Source organism: Vulpes vulpes, chromosome 2 (genome assembly GCF_048418805.1).
Source record: "Vulpes vulpes isolate BD-2025 chromosome 2, VulVul3, whole genome shotgun sequence".
NCBI classification, from domain to species: domain Eukaryota; kingdom Metazoa; phylum Chordata; class Mammalia; order Carnivora; family Canidae; genus Vulpes; species Vulpes vulpes.
In genome coordinates, this window is record NC_132781.1 from 80,158,504 (window position 1) to 80,181,652 (window position 23,149).

Consider the following 23,149-nt stretch of genomic DNA (forward strand, 5'->3'; position numbering starts at 1 on the left):
ATGTAAGAGAAACAACTTTTTATTCCTGACAAAAATGGAGAAATATATTTAAGACACTCAAGGAAAAATGTGAACCAAAGATTTCATATCCAGCTAATGAATTTCAAAAATAAAAAGGTCAAACTGTCACCAATACACAAAAATTGGAGTGAATGGATATTGCTCCTATAACTCCTTTATATGAAATCTACTAGAGCATGAGCTTCAAACAAGAAAAATGGTGAAACAGTAATGTACAGACTGAAGGTAAGCATCAAATACATATTTAAGTGTAGAACTAAGACTAAATAAAAGAGTACAAATAACTCTTTGATAATGGATATGCAGTGTATCTACTAAAAAAAAGGCAATCAGGGATCCCTGGGTGGCACAGTGGTTTAGCGCCTGCCTTTGGCCCAGGGCCCGATCCTGGAGACCCGGGATCGAGTCCCACGTCGGGCTCCCGGTGCATGGAACCTGCTTCTTCCTCTGCCTATGTCTCTGCCTCTCTCTCTCTCCCTCTCTCTCTCTGTGTGACTATCATAAATAAATAAAAATTAAAAAAATAAAATAAATAAAAGGCAATCAAATGCAAAAGTTTCTTTTTTTTTTTTTTTGAGATTTTATTTATGAGAGAGAGACAGAGAGCACGATGGAGAGCGCACAAATGGGGGAGGAGCAGAGGGAGAGAGAGAGAGAGAAGCAGACTCCCCCTCAAGGAGTCTGACACCCTGAGATCATGACCTGGGCTGAAGGCAGACGTTTAACCAACTGAGCCATCTAGATGCCCGGGCAAAAGGTTTTATAGACTTTTCAGTAATCACATTTTATGGTGTTATGCTAATGTTTTCCCCAGATTTTGTGTGTAATATGGGATAAAACAATTTTTAAAAAATTATTTATATATTCACGAGAGACAGAGAGAGAGAGAGGCAGAGACATTGACCTTGTTAAAATATTTCTCTCCATATTCTGAGATTGTAGAACTTTTTGACTTGTCCTTCCCATATATTCTAATGCATTTTTCTAAGAATTTAGGATTAATAAATTTAGGATTTCTAACTTATGAACCTGTTTATTTAAACTTTGTTATTTAAAAATATAACACAAATTCAGAAAACCACATAGTGCATAGAGAGTTTAATGAATTCTTATAAGACAACCCCCTTGTGACCACCATTTATATCAGGACACTATAACTTGCTACTTCAGAAACTACCTCTCTGCTTCCAAGCACAATCCTCACTTGACCCACTCCCCCAGAGTATCCATTCATTTGAATTTTTATAGCAATCACTTCCTTCTTATGATTTTATCATCCAGGTAATGGAACTGTAGATCTGCCTCTTTAATATATGTGTTGTTTTTTTTTTATTTTTATTTTTTTAATTAATTTTTATTGGTGTTCAATTTACCAACATACAGAAAAACACCCAGTGCTCATCCCATCAAGTGTCCACCTCAGTGCCCGTCACCCATTCCCCTCCAACACCCGCCCTCCTCCCCTTCCACCACCCCTAGTTCGTTTCCCCGAGTTAGGAGTCTTTATGTTCTGTCTCCCTTCCTGATATTTCCCAACATTTCTTTTCCCTTCCTTTATATTCCCTTTCACTATTATTTATATTCCCCAAATGAATGAGAACAATATATGTGTTTTTACATTTCTCTTGAACTCTAAATATAAGTAAAGTCTATTCAATTATCGTTCCAATAAAACCAGAAATGGCTAATAGGAATTTGTAGGTTTGGAGAGAGCCCTGTACCCTCTCCTTTCATATACTCTCAATTTTACATAACAAAATCACGAGAAGGGGACCAACTCCGATCATTTTAACTGTATCGAAAAACACCATACAAGAGGTTGGCTTTGACCACAGCTATAATAGAAGAAAAAGTAAAGAGGGGCTAGACACAGAGGCAGGAAAAAAAGGGAAGGATATAATAATGAGTGTATCTTGTTTATGATATAGATTCAATAAATATTTGTTAATGAAAAGGGAAAACAAGAAATTTTAAATTTAGGATCCAAGGTAATGGCAAAATTCCTAGGTTCTCCATTTTCCGAGAGTGATATCATATAGCACTTTAACCTCCTATCAATATGGCCTTTTATAAATGTTTATCTCACTTTGAATATTCAAAATACAGTGAATATTCAACTACCATCCCTAGCTAACTTATCTTTAGTTGCCTCTTTCCTTCTAACATATGCTTCTACATTTTAATTTGTCCTGATCTATGCATTCATTTTTTTCTAAGTAGTCTTCAGTTTTTCCCTGACTTGGTGAGGTCTCTACTTTGTTTACCTCCACTTCAATGAGTTCCCAACAAACAGGAATGAATCTCTCTTTGTCACAGCAGTTTAAGCAATCATGCCTATGAAGCCTTAACAATACACAATGGATTTTTTTTTTCTTCAAAGAGAGGGATGGGCTGAAGAAACAATAAACTTTGTAAGAAGAAAATGCAAAGGGGAATGTGTCCAGCCTTGCTTGAGTTAGTGGCATGACTATGTTCATTCAATAAATGTTTATGGTGTGTCCCTTTGTGTGTCCCAGGCAACACAGTTCTTACTTCCCTTCTCATCTTCAAACTCCAGCTACTACTAAGTGCAATTAAAATCAAAGTGACCAGGGTCCCTGAGTAGCTCAGTTGGTTAAGCATGTGACTCTTAATTTTGGCTCAGGTCACAATCTCAGGGTCAAAAGATCAAGCCCTACATCAGCCACCATGCTAAACATGGAGCCTATGTAAGATTCTCTCTCTCCCTCTCTCCTCCTCCCCGCCCAGCCTCGAATGTGCTGGCGCTCTCTCTCTCTCTCTCTCTCTAAAACATAGTGACCATATCTCCAATTGTCAAGGGAACCACCTTCTTCCTCTTTCCACGATTCTATCAGTCCTTAAAATAAGTACCTCAACTTTCTAGAAGACGTTAGAGGTTCATCCCCAGGATGGGACAATGGATTTTGCGGCAATTTGCTATCTAGTTCCATGTTTCTCTTGTCCAAATTTAAAGTGACAAAGGTACCTATTACCGCATGGTGTCTGAATCTCATCTGCCTCACATCCCGAACAAGATTAGAGAATTCCACAGTTCAGTGAAGACTCCTCTTTTTCAAAGTCTAGTTATGTGGGGAAATTAGAAAATCCATTTGGCCTTGGATCCAAGATGTATTCTCTGATTCAATTTTACCAGTAATTAACCTAATATTTTTATTTTTTTAAAGTAGGCTGTACGCCCAACATAGGGCTAGGACTCAAAACCCCAACATCAAGAATTACATGCTCCGGGAACCTTGGTGGCTCGGTTGGTTAAGCGTCTGCTGTAGGCTCAGGTCATGATACCAGGGTCCTAGGATTGAGCCCCACATCAGGCTTCCTGCTTAGTGGGGAGCCTGCTTCTCCCTTTCCCACATTTCTGCTCGTTCTCTCTCTCTCCCTGTCAAGTAAATAAATAAAACGCTTTTTAAAAAAAATTATGTGACTGAACCTGCCAAGTACCCCTAACCTAATATTTTAAATCCCGTGGTATATCTGTGTCCATTTTTCGATTGGTTCAGAACTTCTAGTAGTGTAAAATGATCATCTCCAAATCACACCAACAACCAAAAAAAATATGAGTCTGGATTAAGTTAACAGATTAAACAAAAAGAAACAAAACAACAAAACCTAATACAGAAACATACAAACTTCTTTCCCTTTACCATAAATCAACGAGGCAGCCAGAGGTACCAAGAATTATAAGATTGGTTTTTCTGCTATTTTATCATGGAGGGTGGGAGTTTGGTGGCTCAGATTAACAAAAATATGTAACCTCCACACAGGCAAACAAAACAAAGAAACCAAAACCCAAAACCAACCAGCCAGAAGTTAAGATCTTCTTAACCTAATAAATAGCAAAAAAAAATTCTTAAGTAAAAATTTAAAATTAGGGCAGGCTGGGTGGCTCAGGGTTTAGCGCCGACTTCAGCCCTGGGCGTGATCCTAGAGACCTGGGATCGGGTCCTACGTCAGGCTCCCTGCATGGAGCCTGCTTTTCCCTCTGCCTGTGTCTCTGTCTCTCTCTCTCATGAATAAATAAATAAAATCTTAAAAAAAATTAAAATTATTTAAACCTACCCGATCCTCCCCCCAAATTATGAAGCAGCTTATAGAGGCACACAACAAATAAGATTTATATGAACTTAAAATCCCATTTTTTTAAAAACCCTGTTTTATTATGGTACAGTAATCTCTCATCCTGTTTTAGACACCACAATCCTTTGATGCTCCTGTTTTCACCTACCTCTCACCAAGTACTCAAAAATATCTGGACGTAAAAAAAAAAAAGAAAAAAGAAAAAAAAAAAGGAAGCCCATGGTCCTCAAATAATTTCTATAAGGACCTTTTTCTATAGTGATTCCAAATAAGTCATCTTCTTTTCTATCAAAAGAACATACACCATCCAGTCTTATTTCTGACAGTGGCACCAAAAGACATTTGTATTGGAGGGCTATGATCAACTTCCAGTATTCAAAATGCAAATATTCACACATCCAACATTTCCATTTGACTATTCTCTTTCCTTCAGATTCCATTATCTAAAACTGTTTCCTTAAATCATATTTAATCCACCAAATCATTGCTAAAACATTTATACATTAACAAACTTCCTAAAATGTGTACTTCAGGACCTTTGGACCCATATTAACCCATATTAACCAAATCTTTTTATTCAACAATCAAATCTCAAACCTTCTCTTTCCACATAATTGTCTTTTAATACTTTATCCCCCTCATATATCTTTGTTATTTGTTGAGTTCTGAAACTGTCAAGAAATCTACATATCCTGGATAGGGAAAATATTTTTCCTCATTGTATTGGTTATATCCCATTTCCTCTGAGGCTTCTGTTCATCATTCTTATTACTGCTGGTCCTATCCAATTCTAAGGTCTTTTCCCCAATCTACTTCTTTCTAGCTGCCCATACATCCAAACTCTTCAAAATAATATGATGGCTTTGGTGTCCAACCTTCATATATGTCAAGTCTCAGTTCTTAAAAAAGCTACCACTCCCTTATTACATAGTTCAAACATTATCAGTTAACCACAACAACTTGTGATTTAACGTTTATCAACTTCTAATGAGAAAGCATTCCCCTTTCATCCTACTGATAAGTAAATCTAAAACTCAAAAGTCAGAAGAAAAGAATTCACATATAAAGTGTCTGGCATTTGGTTCATTTTAAAGCACTTGTTATTGCATCTACATTAAAACAATGACCTTCAGGTTTAGGTTAAGAAAAATGATTAATTCTCTAATAGAAAATGTTACATTATCATTTATTCCTTTCAGAAGAGCAACCCAATACATACCTCTGCAGAAAATTAGTTTCTTCTGGGTTTATCCAAGTAACAGAGAATGAATCCACTTTATTAAAAAAAAAAAAAAAAAAAAAGACTAAAACATGCCCTACAGACATCAATGACTCAGTATGCCAAAAGGCATAAGATTTAATTGTTAGATTATTTCCTGAAATTTAAAATTTAGGAAGAGGCTGTAGTTACCTCTTTTTGTAGATGAAGTTTGAAGCAACTGTTTGGCTTTGAGGGAAGTACGAGGCAAATTTTTCAGCCTTTGCGAAGCTGTTGAAAAATAAGGAACTGTAATATTTGCCTGGAAGGACAAGATAAAGGCTATAGCTTCTGTAAACCTGAATATTTTAATACATACTTGAAAATTTATCAAGGAACAGAAACCGTACGTACGGTGAAAATATGTTAGAATCCCAGAAGCAGAGGAATCTGAAAGTGATGCTTAGTGCATTAAGTTGGAAAGGAAAAGGGATGGAAATCTTAGTGCAAAGTGCATACTTTCAGAAATAGTTTTTTAAAGATGAGAAAAATCTACAAATGTAAACCAATCAAAATATCAAAGAGAAAACAAACCACCAGCAAACATGCTACAGGATGCAAAGAATATAAAGCTAATTAAGTAAAAGTGATGAACACAAGCACACAATATAGAATAAAATAAAAGTAGTACTTGTTCAATGCAAAAAAGCAGACTTTGGCAAAGCAGTTATTGTTAGATGAACTGCCCTAACATAAAACCGTAATCTCCATACTCAAAAAGGAGAAGAAAACTCAGAACCAGGCAGGTCCTCAAGGAAATCGAAATCCAGTTGCTTTAATATACTCATCATCTTGCTATAGAATAAAACCAATTGGTACTTGAGACCTTGGGAAGTAACATATCTGGGCTGTGCAGATGTAACATATCTGGCCCGACAGGGTGTGTGTGTTCGGGGGGGTGGTGCATAGTATGTGTTGGAGGAGTCAGAGCTTCTGCTTCTTAAAGTGATCAGTGAGGAATTCTAAGCTTTCTTTAAAACTCCTAACCTATTAACTGCAATGAAACTCTCAAAACTGAGCTGTAAGTTGTAGCTCAGAGCCATCCAGAGTTACAGCTCACTAGATCCATTGAACTGAAAACTCCCACACCTACCAGTACAGTTACCTATTTAAGAGGTTCTAAAACGTCACTTTACTGATTTGAAAGTATACCTCTAGGATTTAAGAGAGAGAGAGAGAGAGAGAGATCCCACAACCATAATCCGGCCAGTATTTAAACAATCATTGAGTTGACAAAGGAATACTTGATAATATCATCAAAGAGAATTAAGGAGAATTTCTCTTTTGCTCTACTGCTTAACTCTATCAATGCTTTTAAAAAACTATTGTTTTCTCACTGCCTGATAGCAAATATTTTTAAAGAGTAATAAATGTTATTTGATTTCAAATTTTACAGTACTCCACACATTCCTTAGCTAAATAATACAGCAATTCAGCTTAAATATTGCCAGAATACTAAAAACTTCTCCAAACCTGAAAAAAAATCAGTTTTATAATTACCTCATATCTATCCCACAGAAATACAGGATCCTATCATCACTGAATATTCTCTATTTGTATATTTATTCATATACATGCTTTCAACCATTCATAGTGTCACTCATTTACTGCTGCTTTATTTTCATTCTTTCAAATAGTTAATTATCTACTTTACTTCAGGTACTGTTTTAGGTACAAAGGATTCATTCTGTAGCCAACCAGATGGACAAAATTCCTACTTTCATGGAACATTCTGAAAGGAAAGGGGAAATAAAGTCAAATAGTCAGAAAGTCATAGCTGCTATGGAAAAAACCAAGTAGGGAAGGGAGAGAGGAAATGGGAGATTTAAGTTGCAATTATAAATAGAGTGATCAGGAGACTTCCCTGGGATGATATTTGTGCAAAGATCTGAAGGAAGAAAGGAAGTACATCATACAGATATCTGGGGAAAGCACTACAGACAAAAGGAAAAGCAATGGTGGAGGACTTGAGGTAAGAGTTTATCTGAAGTTTATCTAGTTTATCTGAAGAACAGGAAGTGGAGTATGATTGGAATAGAATAAATGAGGGTAAAAAGTAACCATCTGTATGTACGCTGGCAATCCACAGTACCTATTAACCATTTTTTTTAGTGAGGGCTTAACATCAAATATCACCTATAATCTATTTTGGAAAGGTCCTTCTTATATTAATAGCTATGCTAATGGACTTTCTCCCTCAAGTTTCATGGGTCACAATAATAGTATCTATAACAAGTGAAAACTATGCAATGGTACTCTGAAGAATGAGACTGCAAAAAGAATCAGGCAATATACTCTAAATTTGTCTGATACAACATATCTGATAAACCTGATGAAATGAGTGATTTTCATAAGATACCACATAGTTGTGTATTACCCAAATAAGAAAACTAAATTTTTATCTGAATTCTCTTAATCTGATCAGTCTTCTAAAAACAAAAATTGTTTTTTAAATGATAAAGTGTAGTAAACTGAAAGTCTCCAAAGTACACTAATAAGAATTCAGTGTGTTAGCTGTTTAAAAATACTCATGGTTTCCCTGGTTTCTCTAATATTTACATAATTCCAAATTAGCAAGACCCTATCATGAAAAGTAAAGATGGTACAATAAAAATATTATTCTCTCATGCTACCATTATTTAGGTCAATGTCTTCCTCCACAAACCAATTCCAAAAGCCTCTGTATTTTTGTTAAACATATACCACCATTTCCCAAGTCATTTTAGCTCAAAGTTTTCTTACTTTAATTCTATTTTGTCATCCCTGCAGTTGCTTTACATCCCTATTGTCTCCTAAATACCTAATCCAGATCTGCATCCCCATATTTTTGGATTAGAACAGTGTCCTTTTGGGTTTCCCTACATCCAATCCTTCCACTTTTCATATACATCAAGGGAGGAGGAGTAGAAGTGCTGTCCCCCTCCCCACTGCAGTGCAGACAGTGAGTGAGTGATCAGTCTGTAAGGAATTCAGAATAAAAAACCAGCTTGGTCTTTTTTAAAAATCATCATCAATGTTCCAGGATTAATAATCAATGTTGGTGATAAAATGTTCCTCCCTGAAGAAAATAGTTCGTTGGCCTAAGTTATAAACAACTGCTGCAGATACTGTTGCCTTTTCATAGCATATATGTAAGATTTAAATGAACAAATGTTAATACTTATCTTTTAATGTAAATTGCATTTCACATGAAAAATAATAAAGAGAATTCCCAATTATATGGTCTCCCCTAACATGGGTGGGTTCAGCTACGTGTTTCTTTCCAGAGTAAGTCCGTAGAGATGTGAAATCTAGCTCACTTAGCACAGTATGTGCGACAATAATATAGTCCTGTGGTACAATACCCTGTAAATATATTCCTATATTAACACAGCTTAAAAATAAACAGTGATGTTACAGTGATTATAAAGTCAATGAAACAGAATGTGAGTCACTTCAATTCTGTCAAACATGATTAAACTTTTTCAACTCTGAAGACATTTAAAAATAGATTTGATTCCCAAAGGAACTGAGATATGGACAAGATGGCAATTTCTGAAATTTACTGTAAAATGGAATTTTATGAATTTCTGCCAAACTTATTATGTTGATTATTTCCCTATTTGTACAGCAGTTGCTTTGTGGGGAATAAAAACTTCCTCAATTTAAAAACTGAAGACTACTCTACAGTCAATATGACTGAAGAGAAATTGATAAATCTGGCTATACCTTGTCTTGAGCTTCAATATACAAAATCAATTCTGAAGAATTATTGACAAATTGCTAGAAACTAAAGCTGTACTATTCATTACTGTGACAGACTAATATGTAAAAAACATTTTCCTTTTTAAAATAAAAATGATTTAAAAATACTAACCTATCTTTTTTGTACTGTAATTATTTTTTACTGACAGTTACAAAATAAAGTTCAACAAAAGAATATTTTTCATTTCTCCAGCCATTATTATTAGAATTCATTCTATTTCATTACTATTGAATATAATTTTGTCATCTGGGGAGATGTTAAAAATAATCTCCAGATACCAAATATTAAGCAAGCATAAGCCACTATAAAAGAACATTAATCACTGCCAGGTAAAATGTCCCCTGTTCCCCCTAACCCTACAATGACATTTTGTTCTGAAACTTTTATTGCCTATAAATTCTCAGAGTCACCCTTCAGTCCTCTCCTCCTCTCCACTTCCCATCTTCTCAGTGTTACCAAGTCACGTATCTTTTACTTCATTTAAAAGAATTCATCCATATCTCATCACCTCTTGCACCAGTGCCTTTGTTCAGATATTCATTTCTTCCATGACTATACAATAGACTTTTAAATGGTTTCTAGTCTTCAACTTTAACCCATTCTTCATATTGTTACCAGAATGGATTTCCTAAGAAGTAACCTTGACTAAGTCTACCATGGCTCTCTACACTTATAGGATAAAATTCAAATTCCTTAATATATTAAGAAAACTCCCAATCTGTGGCCTATGTATCTCTCTCATCCTCCATCACTGTACCCACTAACCATTCTACTGCACCCTATACTCTAGTCATACAAAACCACTACAATCGGGGTGCTACTCTTAAGACTTCATTACCAATTCCACTGTTAGGTAAACCTGTCTGTCTTTTCTTCATGTGGTCTCATGAGCTCCTCCTGAGCCAGCAGAGGGATATCTTCATTCTTTCCTGAAAACCTCTTTACACTGCTGAGTTTAATGTTTCTCTTCTGTTCCCACAGAAGTTCCTACCAATCATTCCCTGCTATTGAAGGGCACGTGCTGTCTCATTTATATTTATAATCCCATTGCCTAGAACATAGCATATACCCAATAATATCTGCTGAATAATTAAGGACACTAGTGAGTGATCACTGGATAAAATCCAGAGATCTGAACTAAGCATTCAAGATCCTCCATAGTAGAGATCTAATCTAGTGGTTCTAAAACTTGAATATACTCCAGAATTAAGTGAGACACTTCTAAAAAATATATATTCTGGGTATCCATCTCAGATGTATTCACTCAGAATTTACAGAAGTACCAGAAAAACTACATTTATAAAATCTCTTTATAATTAGATAATCGACCCACCATAGACTGCTTGTTCTTAAAAAGAAATTTTACAAATATTACATTCGTTCTTAGATTAGCCCATTACACAGACTTATCATGATTTATTTCTTTTGAATTTATATCTCATAATTCTGTAAAATTCAAGTGTAATCTTTTAATGTTTGGTTCCAAGTGAAATCTGCATGAGAATTCCTTCCTCATGGGCCCCAGGGCAGTCTGGTCATGCCTTGGCTACTCCCTCTTCAGTGAGGGAGTCCAGAGTAGTCCAGAGTAGAAAACTGACCATATATCTTTTTTCTGGAGGAATACTCTGTATCCTAAGCAAAAAATATTCTTCCATTTGACTAAATGTAAGTACGTGGATAAATATTACACTGCATTACTCTTTTGTGGTAGTTCACAAATCACAAGTATTTATAGTTCAATAATGCTCCAACAGAGTCATCCAGGAATATTTTCCAAGATGCCTACTCATTTGTAGTTAGGTCAGCATGATGTAATCCAAATAATTATTGGGAGGGAATCAGGGGACTCAAAGAGGGGTGGGAAGCAGGGAGTAATTTGGTTTGGTTTTGCACTTTTCTAGTTATATGCCATTGCACATATAATACATATGGATCTCTGCTTCTCTATAAGAACCGGATTGTTGTGAGGTTCAAATGAGATAATATATGTGAAAGTAAACAATTAAAAATACTAACTAGAGTTTGAGTACTAATTTTTTAAAATCAGCAGTTGTCTTGGGGTTTTTCCCTGTATTTCTGAACCAGTAATTCCTGTATCTTTCTAAAAACTAAAGTTCCCACTGAACCTCTACTCTAGTAGTCTTAGAAAGCAAGGCATTAGTCTTTTGAAAAACTGTTCCTGACAAGCATTCCTTCCTTTAAATGGAGAAACTGAGAAAATGACATATATCCATGACCTCTGCAATGCTCTGGTTTTCTTAAACTTTTTAAGTTACTCACATTTCAAATATAAAAGAAATTGGTAGTAGTTATAAAAATGAAAATATATTAGAACTCTCATAATATTTATACTTGAATGTCAGCATCCACAATAATGCAGCCATAGCAAATAAGCATATAAAAACAGTGATTGGCATAGTACAAGGCAAAAGAAGTGGTCCCATAGGTGGAAATAACAGCAACCTTGCAAAGTTAGGTTCATGCAGACCAGCAGGTAAGAACCAAAGCTTTACCACTTAAGGGCTGGAAAAATAAAAACTTAAAGAAAAACAAAAATGCAACATCTATTATACTAACCGGTTTATACAAAAAACAAAAAATACCAATTCACGGATAAAATAAGACTTGCTATTATAATATTTAGAAATAATTCTATATTAAAGTAAAAAGGCTACTATGAAAACAATATATAATACACACACACACTCATAGTAATTAAAAGAACACTTACATAAATACATTTCTATGGATCAAAGATAAATGTAAAATTTTAAGTAAAACATAATACATTACAAAGTAAAATGTTAATTTTAAACAAAAGGCTTTAAAATATTTTTATAAAATAACTTTACTAAGTTTTAAACTTGATAATATTCTAGGTTTACTATTTTCCAAAAATATTTTTGTGACTAGTGTGATTTTACACTAAAATAAGTGTCTGCGGCATTTTAATTGTAAATCAGCCTCATTATAGCTATAAATATAAAATAAACAAATATATGTAACTGAAAAAAAAATATGGTACCTTACTTTCTCTTTTACTTAAACACTGTTCAAATACTGAAATACACTATGTAACTGCATACATATTTTCTATTTAAAGTAAATTAGTGATTAGAATCTCATTATTTTTCCCTATATATTTTCCTTATTTATCAATTTCTGGGGAAAAAGATAAAATAGTTTCTCCACAGAAAAAAATTCTAGGGAATCAGCAAGTAAATACAATGGTAATGCTACCATTAGAGAAGGCAAGTAGTTATCACAAAGTTTAAGATACAGTCAATATATTTTTCTACTAACATTTTTAATCTAGGTTCTCAACCTTTTCTATTTTCTTCTATTTTTGTGAAGATTTTTTTTTTTTAATTTCCATATAGCTTTGAGGTGCTAGAATCGTTCAAATTAAGAACAGACATGGCAGCATAAGGGAACAAACCTGAGTAAAAAGTTGATGCTGACAATTTACTGAATAAAGTAAAGAGAATATGGATTTAGCTACCTTTAACAAAGAGCAGGTAAGCTGTCTGAAGATATAATCATGTAAAGTTTTGAAAAATTCAGAACAATTCAAACTAAGCATAAAAGTACAAATACAAATGATGTTTTGGATTTTCTGGGCATAGGCTATAAAAGTATAGCTTATAATATGCATGATTTTTATTGCTTACTCTCCTTAATGAGATGAAATTTTCTTTCCTGTTGTATTAACATCGTGGATTGCTTTTTGTTTCAGGCAAATATACCAAGGGAGGAAAAAAACAGAAACACAATATCCTCAAGGGCCAAATTAACTTAATTTGCAGACTTAGAGGCACAGAAGTTATCATTCACCATTTCAACATAACGTAAGAGTTCAAATTGTAATTTTATTTTTAAAGTTTTTGTGATTCCCTATTTTCTATACCATTTAAGCATTTATGAAATATACCATATGAGCATCATAATGGCAATGTTACTTAAAGTAGTTCGCAAGGCCTGGAATACTAGAGTAGTTTAAAATTTAATTTGATTTGGTTCAAAAACATGTTGCACACATCCATCTGAATAAATGAGGTACACAAAATCTCTAGGTAACAATTTTCCATAGTGCCTTAAATTTTAGGGTTCATTTTAATTTCTAGATAGTTTTAAATCTTAGTTCTAAATCATGGATGTGACAAATCTCTCTTGGTAGACTTGGATTCTTGAGCACAATCAACAGGGGTATGAATCCTAACTTGCCACCTGTAAGTTGTATGATCATAGGTAAGTTATTCAAAACTTCTATTTCCTAATTTGCAAAATGTTTTAATAATCGTACCTACTTCATAGAATTGTTCTGAGGATTAAACAGGACTATGTATGGTACAGCACAATGTGAGTTTCTGTAATATAAATAATATCATATACAATAGAAAATAAGGAAAAATTTAAATCATTTGTGTTCAAATGTATTTTTTCCTGGCCTATTTTTGAGTCACCAAGTAACAGCAGTTTAACACAAAATACACAAAGTCAGCTAAACACAATAAAGCCAAGGCAGAGTGTAAGGGAATTAAAAAAATAAATGTTTTCAAAGTTGTATTACTCCATAAAAGAGTTACATAAATGAACAATCAATAACCTTGTATTTGTGCCACTTCTTTATAGCTTTGAGGAAATGAAGGAACACATCACAGCCACCATTTTAAATGGTGACAAAGGAGCTGGGTCAATCAGACCACAACACTGATGTGAGCGCTGGGATACCAGGGGTGCATATTGAGCACTTTTAAAATTAGAGAAATAACTGTGATAGTTTGTTTAAACCTGCTTTGATTATGTGCTCATATCTACTGGAGTTAACAAGTAACATTCTTTGGAAAGTGTTTAATTCTTTTTTAATCACCTGTACACTAAAGTATACAGTATCCATCTATTCCCATATCACATCTTGGCTCAGTCTGGCTACTTTGTCTTAGAAGTTATTTCTGCATGATTCTCTGATTTTTGTTTATGGTGCATATGTCTCCTTCATTCAATAGATTCAACCCTTCTTTTCCATCAGGTAACCTTCAACATTTTTTAAAATGAATTTCTATATTTGCTGGAGAATTTTATTCATTGAAATTTAACATGTTTTTGATTATGCTAGTATTTTTTGCAGGATCATTATTGCTTTTTATTAATGTTCTAGTAATAAAGCTGACTGGGTTTTAAGCTGTCTGTTCCAGGACTATTTCCCACAAAAATCTTATCATTTTTAACATGTAGGTTTTTAAGGAATATACATACACACACATATTATATATAAAATTATTTTTTTAAAACAGGTAGACTTTGCTTATTTTAAAATTCTGGTGAAACTAGTTTCATACAAGTAGGTATCTTATAGAAACAAATTTTAAATTTGAATATAGCTATGATTATAGAAAATAATCATTACATTTCACTACAGATATGGTTTAATACAGCTATTCAACACAAAATTACTATCTATAATTTTCATTTTCCTTTAAATAACTGATACATAAAAGATACTTACTGGCTGAAGCCTGAGGTTGCATGCGAGGTATTCCTCCATTTGGCACTTGAAAATTTGAGTCACTTCTGCTACTTTTCACTGAGTCAACTTGTGTACTAGATGTTCGGGACAGGTTTGGAAGACTGCGTCTTAATTTTTCTAGAATAGAATTTAATGAAAAAAAAAATCAAACTATTCTTTTAGATGAAAACAGTTAAAATACTAATTGGGATTCACAAATCAAATTATTTAAGCATTCTGCATACTTTAGTACAGTTAACAGGAAGTACATGTCTTATAAAAATAAACAACTCAACCTAGGTTCTATAAATGGGTAGAACCTTTAAAAAGAACCACAAATTAAATCAAAATCTATATACAGACCACTTCATGAGTAGGACAAAGCAACGCTAACATAATCAAGTAAAACTAAATTCACTTCTTTGTGTATTCATTCACTAGTAGTAATAAAATAGTAAACTGATTAAACTCTTGATTTACTTTTCTGAAATATAAAACTTTGATAAAAATTGTGTTACTTTCATATGAAATATGAAGGACAATGGTTTTTCCAAAAACATTCTAATTACCTTCATTTTTAACATTGCTTGTCTGTAAATCTGTGGGATGACCTTGAAGTGAAAGGCGAGGTTGTTGTAAGCGGCTAATCATAGGCTGTGGGGACACTCTACTATATTCTATTCCTCGAGCAGGAGATCGTGAACGAGGTGAATTTCTGGGTGACTGCTTAGGTGATGGTCGAGGTGAATTGCGTGGTGATGGTGAAAACCTGTTAACAGCAGGGTATACCGCATGATGCATATTGTCATCTTCATCATCTAAACTTTGCGCATCAAGTTCCTGATCACTAAAAGTACCCCGTCTTGTAGAATTGCAAGATGAACCAGAACTGCGCCGAGATGTAGTGGCTGCATACTCTTGTCGGAGACCTGACAACAACGAACATGTTATTTCTTTAGGTATATTTTTAAACATTTAAATATTTTTGAAACTTAAAAGCAAAAGAGTATCCCTGAGAAATCCAAACAGTATAAAGTGTAAAGGAAAATCACTTTCCACTTGAATCATCTTACACATTCTCCCACATAATGATGCCTAAAATACTTATATTTTTAAAATGAATGAAATTCTATAAACCTTTGTCCAATCCAACATTTTCTTTTTTTTCCAATCCAACATTTTCTTCTTGATTTTGAAATCTATATTAGAGGTAGACTCATAAATTTAAAAATATTTCTACTCCTAAAAACAATAATTGAAATTTGAGATCAACATTTAAGAAATGCTGAGTGAAAATAAATACTATCCAACCAAAGAAAAGAATATACCAGTGGATAAATAAACTCCCTGGATACTGAATTCTTGGAATTGATACTAACGATGAAGGAAACTTCTATCCCATCCTCAGGAATTCAATACTTGGGCATAAATGAATTTCAATTGCTTCATGACTCAAGAGACTTCTGTAAAACAAGCTTAAATTCTAAGCCATCAAGTACAAATTTTCAGAGCAGTTCCCTATGAATCTTGACACCTCCAGAAACACCCAAGGAAATTTAGGCCCTTCAAATAGTATAAAAACTTCTAAAACAGAAACAAATGTTGATATATATTTAATGAAGAAAAAAATTACTATTCAAGAAAAATAGAGAATTTAGCTAATATTTTGAGCAAGTCCTGCTAACCATGGACAATCTAGTTTAAAATATCTCTACTATTTGAGTAGTATTCAAACAATTATGATGGGCACTCATATACAGATAGTGCTATCAATATGGTACCCACAGTAGTGGCTGAGAATCACACCAGGGTATCTATAAAACTGCAGATTCCTGGGGCCTTTCTGGCCCTTCAGTCAAGTTACAAGTTTCACTAGTAACTGACAAGTTAGTGTTTCATTACAACTAACATGGTATTAATAAACTCACCTAACAAAAGACAGCAGACTGAAGAAGAGCACTGTTTTAGCTAAGAAAAACACAGATCCCAAAGCAGACCCTCCAGTACTAGGGGGATCCTAAGGAAGCAACAATCACCATAGGATTGTATGTTTCTCATATTAAAAATAAGAGGGCTTAACCAGGCAACAGCCAAAATCTGTAATTCTACATTTCTGTTAAAAACAAAACAAAAAACCCCCAACTCTGAGGAAACAGTATTTTAAAACTAAAATCAAAAAAATAAAAAAAATAAAAAAAAAATAAAAAAAAATAAAACTAAAATCATTCACTTAAAAAAACCTAGCATTTTCAAGGAGTATCAGACATATTTTTAGCATCCTGTTTTTTATTAGCTGAAAAAGAAATATTTGTGCATGTGGATGGCTTAAAAGAAAGATTAATAAGGCTAAAATGTCTTTTACTTATTACCAAAACATAGTATGAAAGTGACAGCCAATAGCTGGTTGAGTTTCTAACAAAATACTGGGGTCTAAAAAGTTAAGAGTTCAAAGAAGAAATGAAAGAATTAACTCAAAGTCATAGTGAGGAAGCATTCTTTGTTCTTTCACATCCCTGATAAAAACTAGCTCCTCACTAGCTGACAATGCCACAGTCTCAATGAGAAGTTATACAAAATTACAGAAGAAAAGGGTACCATATTATTAGCTTTTAGGGCTCAAGGTAAATAAAGGAAGCACCAAATCTTTCTATTTTTCTAAAAGAAGCTGTGTAGAAATGGAAAATGAATCTGCAGAATAACATTCTGCAGTTTAATGTTATAGCTTAATAACTTAAAACTTACTATATATCTATATAAAAAGGCCTAAAACAAAGTATTTCAACTAAATTATAGCTATGCTCCATCACTCTCAGCCAATGGTCAACACTCTGAAATGAGTGCTTCAAGAATCTTTTCATTGTCAAGGTTAAAGGGGTCACTTCAGAGAGACTGCTTACTTCACAGTTAAGCTTGTGGTATTTCAAATGTACAGGCAAACCATAATACTTTATTAAATATATGAGACACGTCCATCCTCTCTAAAAGTCTTTTAAAAATATGTACCATTTTTAGTAGAGTTTGTGAAAGTACTTTACATGTTCAAGTTTTTTTGTTTCTTCAGGTTGAGAATCCTTTTATTATCTCCTAAGGATGACACTGCGATTTTCTTAGCCTATTTTCACTTACTCTTTTCATTCCTCATCTTTATGTACTCACGTTTTGTATGCTGAAATATTTTTTCAAATATTTTATATACAAATGTGAAAAGTGCAACTATATAAATAAGAATAAATGGTCATTTGTATGAAAAAGAAATGTATAGGCAAGAATAATACTATCACCACCAACTTACAATGAGAGCCAGGGCATCCATAACCCTTAAAATAGTATGAAAAATTCTGTGCATATGTACATTCTGGGGATGACAGGGATATAATTTTTATTGGATTCTCAAAGGCATCTGTGACCTAAAAAGTTGCAAGGACAACTCTGCAAAGCAATATCATATGCTTTACCTCATTTAATATCGTAATTCCAGTTTTCTCAGAAAGGTCTCTCTTTTTTTTTTTTTTGGAGTCTATACCATATATTCTAAGAGTGGTGACATTTGCCCCCAAAGGGGGAAAAATTGTTTCCTGAGTATGAAAAAAATCTTAGCTATCATAGTAATTTATGGTCCTCATGTACATAAAAAGATGCAGAGTATTATCTGTGGTATCAAAGTTTTATGGTGGGGGGTGGGAGGCAAAAAAGGGGAAAAAATGTCTGAAAAGGCTCTTTGGGGGGCCAATAATGGAAAAAGGTTGAGAAACACTGGTCTATACTAAGAAAACACAGAGTAATAGAGTAATAACTACTCTAGAGAGTTCCTGCACAAGTGACATGCAGGGTATGGTTACCAGTCATTGAAGCTATTACCTGTCTTTCTTTGCTCCTCACCCAACAAACTCTTCTCTATAAAATGAAGTCTGAAAATAAGTTAATTAACAAGCAAGTATGTATGTTGAATAAGCCTCTGAAATTTCCACATTTCTATTACTATTCCACAACACCGTAAGACCTATTTAATAACCCCAACAAAATTACACCTCAGCTGGACCTCAACTTTAACAATTAAAATACTTACTTTCTTCCTGCATCCGAGCTAGAATCTGTACATCGGTTACATCATTTAGCTTATAATTGGATCCAATAGAATCTTCATCTAATTCTGAAGCACTTAACTCACTGTCTATAGAGGATTGTGGGCTGAGTGGAGGATTTCTGTCTGATGAACTTTTCAAATTACCTTAAAAAAAAAAAGATTCGAACTTCGGTGAAACAAAAACTGAATAAATATCTGTTCTAATTAACTTGATACTAAATCTTTGATTTAGTTCACCATATTTTGCCGTTTCTGTTTATATAATTCCCAAATATTGAAATAAAAAATTGACCTTATTAAGAATGAAGAGGGATGGGGCACCTGGCTGGCTCAGTGGTGGAATGTGTGACTCCTGATCTCAGGGTTGTACAATTCGAGCCCCATGTTGGGTGAAGAGATTACTTAAAAAAGTAAAAAAAATCTTAAAAAAAAAAAAAAGAGCAAAGAGGGCTGCAGGGACTCCTGCATTTGTCATGGTATAAAAACAAAACATATTTTCATTTTAACTATGAATTATCTGTCTTCTTATGAAACAATTACATTTTTATCATAGTGCCTTGCAAGTAGGTGGTGTTCAATAACATGTTAGAGGATTCGAACTTTTATAAGAAAGCCAATAAAAATGCTCATAAACAGATGAATTTATGATGTGTTTTTTCCTCTCAAATTCATTGTCATTAGCCAACACTATCATCTTTTTTCCCCTGAATAAAAGCATCTACTTTTCCTAAGCAAGAAAACTATAATTTGAGGAAAATCAAGATTCTTTAGAGATTTAGGAACAAAACAAAAAAAGAATACTAGGTTCATTTTTCCTACATTATGCCATGTTTACAAAATTCTTTTGTCAAACTAGTAATGAGGATCCAAAGAATCCTCTGAAGTTCTGTAGTGAAGCACAAAGATGGAAAAATAACAAGATAAAAAAAAGCATTTAATCACTCAAAACAAAAGGGGATAGAAGACAGGTCAGAGAAATAAAGGATATACATATCTATGAGTCTAACTTATTTGTAACGAAGTGCTTTCACCAGATCAACTTTTAATGAAGAATAAAATTCCAGCACTGTCTCTTTTTCTTTCTTTCTTTCTTTCTTTTCTTTTTTTTCTTCTCTCTCTCTCTCTCTTTCTTTCCTAGATTTTGTTTATATGACAGAGAGAGAGAGAAAGCACAAGCAGGGGGACTGGCAGGCAAAGGGAGAGGGAGAAGCAGGCTCTTCACCAAGCAGGGAGCCCTAACTCAGGCTCAATCCTAGGACCCTGGGATGATGACCTGAGCCAAAGGCAGATGCTTAACTGACTGAGCCACTCAGGTGCCCTATCACTAATATTTCTAATACAGATGTATTTGAAATGCTTGTTTCTCAGAATTTTTTATCATAAAACTCAGATTTCACTGAGTGTTGTAACTGATGAACCCCTAAATTCTACACTTGAAATCAATTTTTTAAATATGTTAACTAACAAGAATTTAAATAAAAACTTGAAAAAGTCAGCTCCAACATGAAAGGAACATTAAGAAGAACAAAATCGTTAATGTTTATATTATCAAAAAGAACATAGTAGATATGAAAAGAAAAGTACTACAAGGCCAGGCTCAAATAGTGTCCAAATAAAATTCTTTAAGTTCAACAAATATTTTTAGTATACAGTCAGAGGTGAAATAATAGCGAGTAACAACTTATATATAAAGCAAACAGCAGGCTCAAAAAAGTCATTAGACTAGAGAAAACACAGGTCAAAAATCTGAGGTGGCTAACAATAACCTTAATTTTTAAAGAAGTTGTAATAATTAGCCCCAATGACAGCAGCAGTTAGTTACTAGTGAGTGATTTCTGAAGAACAGTAAGCTAGAGAGTAACCTTTCAGGTCACAGAACCACAGCAAACATTCTTTCCCGCAATTACAGCAGTCTATCCTTCCCCTATAATTTAGGGCTTGCTCTTTCAGCACATTCACATACTGTCTTACACTATTATTTCAGTCTGATATCAAACCTTATTAAATAAAGCTTAAATTGTTTAACAAAGTGAGTTAAAATAAGAGCTCTTATTTTTAGTTTTTATAACCCAAACTATTCAGTAAACATCTACTTGTTTAAAGAATCAAACTTGTTAATCTAATCAAGCAATATCTAAAAACTCTTAAGTGCATGCCAAAGAAAACTTTATGGACATAATCTAGTTTATCTGTATCCCTGGTGCCTAGAATAGTACCTAATGCTCCTCACTGATATTTTTCTCTAACCACTTAAAAGTTTCATAAATAAAAGAACTTAAACAACCGATGATTAAGTTATTTTTTGAGGCAGGGCAGTAAATTCTTTTAATTATTCCATATCATTTTCTCCTTACCTGAATTTCCAGGAAGTATTAGCTGTTTGACTATTGGAGGTCGGACTGGGGTTGAGGATGGAGAATTGAAACCACTGCTGTATGGGCTACTTGCATTTGGACTGTAAGGACTCGTGTAACTCATGGAGTTGAAAGGATTATTATATAAATTCTGCCTCTTGAGAGCTGTGTTAATGAGAAGGGGAGAAATATTTTACTTAATATTACTTAATTACTTAAAGTTAATATTTTACTTAAAAACTTTTCTTAATGGGAAATTCATTAAGTCATTATCTCAATTTAAATACAGAAACCTTATTGTAGTGGGAGAAAATGCATCATATTAAGAATTCCAACAATATCTTCTATTGTACTACACAAAACAGCAGCCACCACAAAAAACAAAAATAGTATCACAAGGATATCATCTCAACAAATTATGAGCCATTAATTTACTCCTGTCTTGTTAGAAAGTTTCTTCCAACTGTATCAACCCTGAATAGCCTTAAAAAATAAAATGAATGAAAAAAGTATATTTGTGTTTTCTCATTTTTCAGTAACAAACATGTATTGCAAAGAAAAAGGGGGGAAAACCCTCTATGAAATAATAAGATTTAAAACAGTCTTTCCAAAATTTGGATTTTTTGAAAAACTCAAGCAATACTGACTACTTAGTCCAGGTTAATGTCAAACATGTGAGAATTCTCTTTTTAAAAATAAAAAGTTTCCCCTTTACCCTAGTTTTCTGACCCAAAGAGAATACTTCTGCCAAAAAAGGAAAAAAAAAAAAGTATACTATACATGCAAAATTACAGAAACAATAAAAAGTAGAAGATATTGAGTGTAATTATATACAAGAAAAATCAATACTTAAAATAGTATTTCTTTCTTCTAAAATCCCTAGCTTATTCAATATTTCTGACCATTGGCAAAGCAAAATGTAGAACATTTACACAAATGTGACATGGCACTATTTTTCAGAAGGCTTACAACCAACTAGTGCAGGCAGAAAAAAAAAAAAAAAAAACAATGATTTCGGGACAAAGTGAAATGAGTACAATCATAAAGGTGCAAAGGGCTGTGGAACTTTTGAGATAGAAGTAATTCATTATAACAGAGAAACTAGGTAAGGCCTTTTGGAATGAGGTGCTGGAGCAATCTTGAGAGGATGACCAGCAATCTGACAGACCACTGAAAATGAGGCAAGTGTGGACTTTCACCTGTGTTTATAACAGGAACAAAAGCAGTGCCTTGACAATACACAATGTGTTCAGGGAATAAGACTGAGTAACACAGAAAGGTCAAGCACATAGGAAATAGGAAAACACGGCTGGGCTAGGTTCATGGAAGTCCTGGAAACAATGCTCAGGAAAATGAACTTTATTCACCATCAGTGAATTTTGAGCAAGAGAAATATGATGCAATCAGTTTAGGAAGAAAACTGATGGACATTTTTATGTTAAATAGGTGAGACTGAACTAGGCAACAGAGGTGACAATATTAAAAAAAAAAATGGGTATTAAAAACTAAAAGGATTGCTAAAGGAAAAAAAAAGATGATGACTAAAGTTTCTGGTTTGCCTACTAGGCAAAGCAGTGCTTTAGAGGAGGAAACGTTTTCTGTTGAGTTGGATGGTGTAGTAAGTTGGACACTATGGTTTTGTCTATATTCACCATGAGACAGTATGTCACACTTAAACACATTTAATATGTAGCATAATCTCAGCAATACCAACCTGAGCACAAATTAGTGTGCTAATTTCTTTCCCTTTACTCTTTAATCTCCTTTTAAGCTTATTCTGTTCTCCTTGGTTACTTGTTTAATCAATAGCATTTGAGGTCCTCAGCCCTTTTATCTTCTGATCCTGTGTCATACTCCTTCTCCTAAGAAATCTCATTCATACCCCTGACATCAATTATCTCTATTCCAAAAACAGCCTATTATTTATATCTCCAGTTCTAAGTTTACCTGGCTTCGGTCTCATGTGTGCTGCCCATTTAATGTCTCCCCTATGGGTAAATATGCCCATTTAATGTCTCCCCTATGGCAAATATACCTCAGGGCCAAAATTTCCAAATTTGAATTCATGATTTTCCCACTAACACTG

General features: G+C 33.8%; 1 protein-coding gene across 3 annotated transcripts in view; it reads right to left on the reverse strand.

Annotated features, from left to right (window-relative positions):
- SLAIN2 (SLAIN motif family member 2) overlaps positions 1 to 23,149 on the reverse strand; it is a 76,514-nt gene that overhangs the window by 23,435 nt on the left and 29,930 nt on the right. Inside the window, exons 3-7 of one of the 3 annotated variants that reach the window (XM_026016502.2) lie at positions 21,064 to 21,228; positions 18,692 to 18,853; positions 15,195 to 15,554; positions 14,626 to 14,763; positions 5,528 to 5,605 (exon numbers count right to left, since the gene is read on the reverse strand). In XM_026016502.2, the coding sequence (XP_025872287.1) occupies positions 5,528 to 5,605; positions 14,626 to 14,763; positions 15,195 to 15,554; positions 18,692 to 18,853; positions 21,064 to 21,228 (903 nt within the window). The remainder of the gene's footprint in view (positions 1 to 5,527; positions 5,606 to 14,625; positions 14,764 to 15,194; positions 15,555 to 18,691; positions 18,854 to 21,063; positions 21,229 to 23,149) is intronic. The other 2 variants (XM_026016503.2, XM_072749046.1) reach the window with 2 other exon arrangements.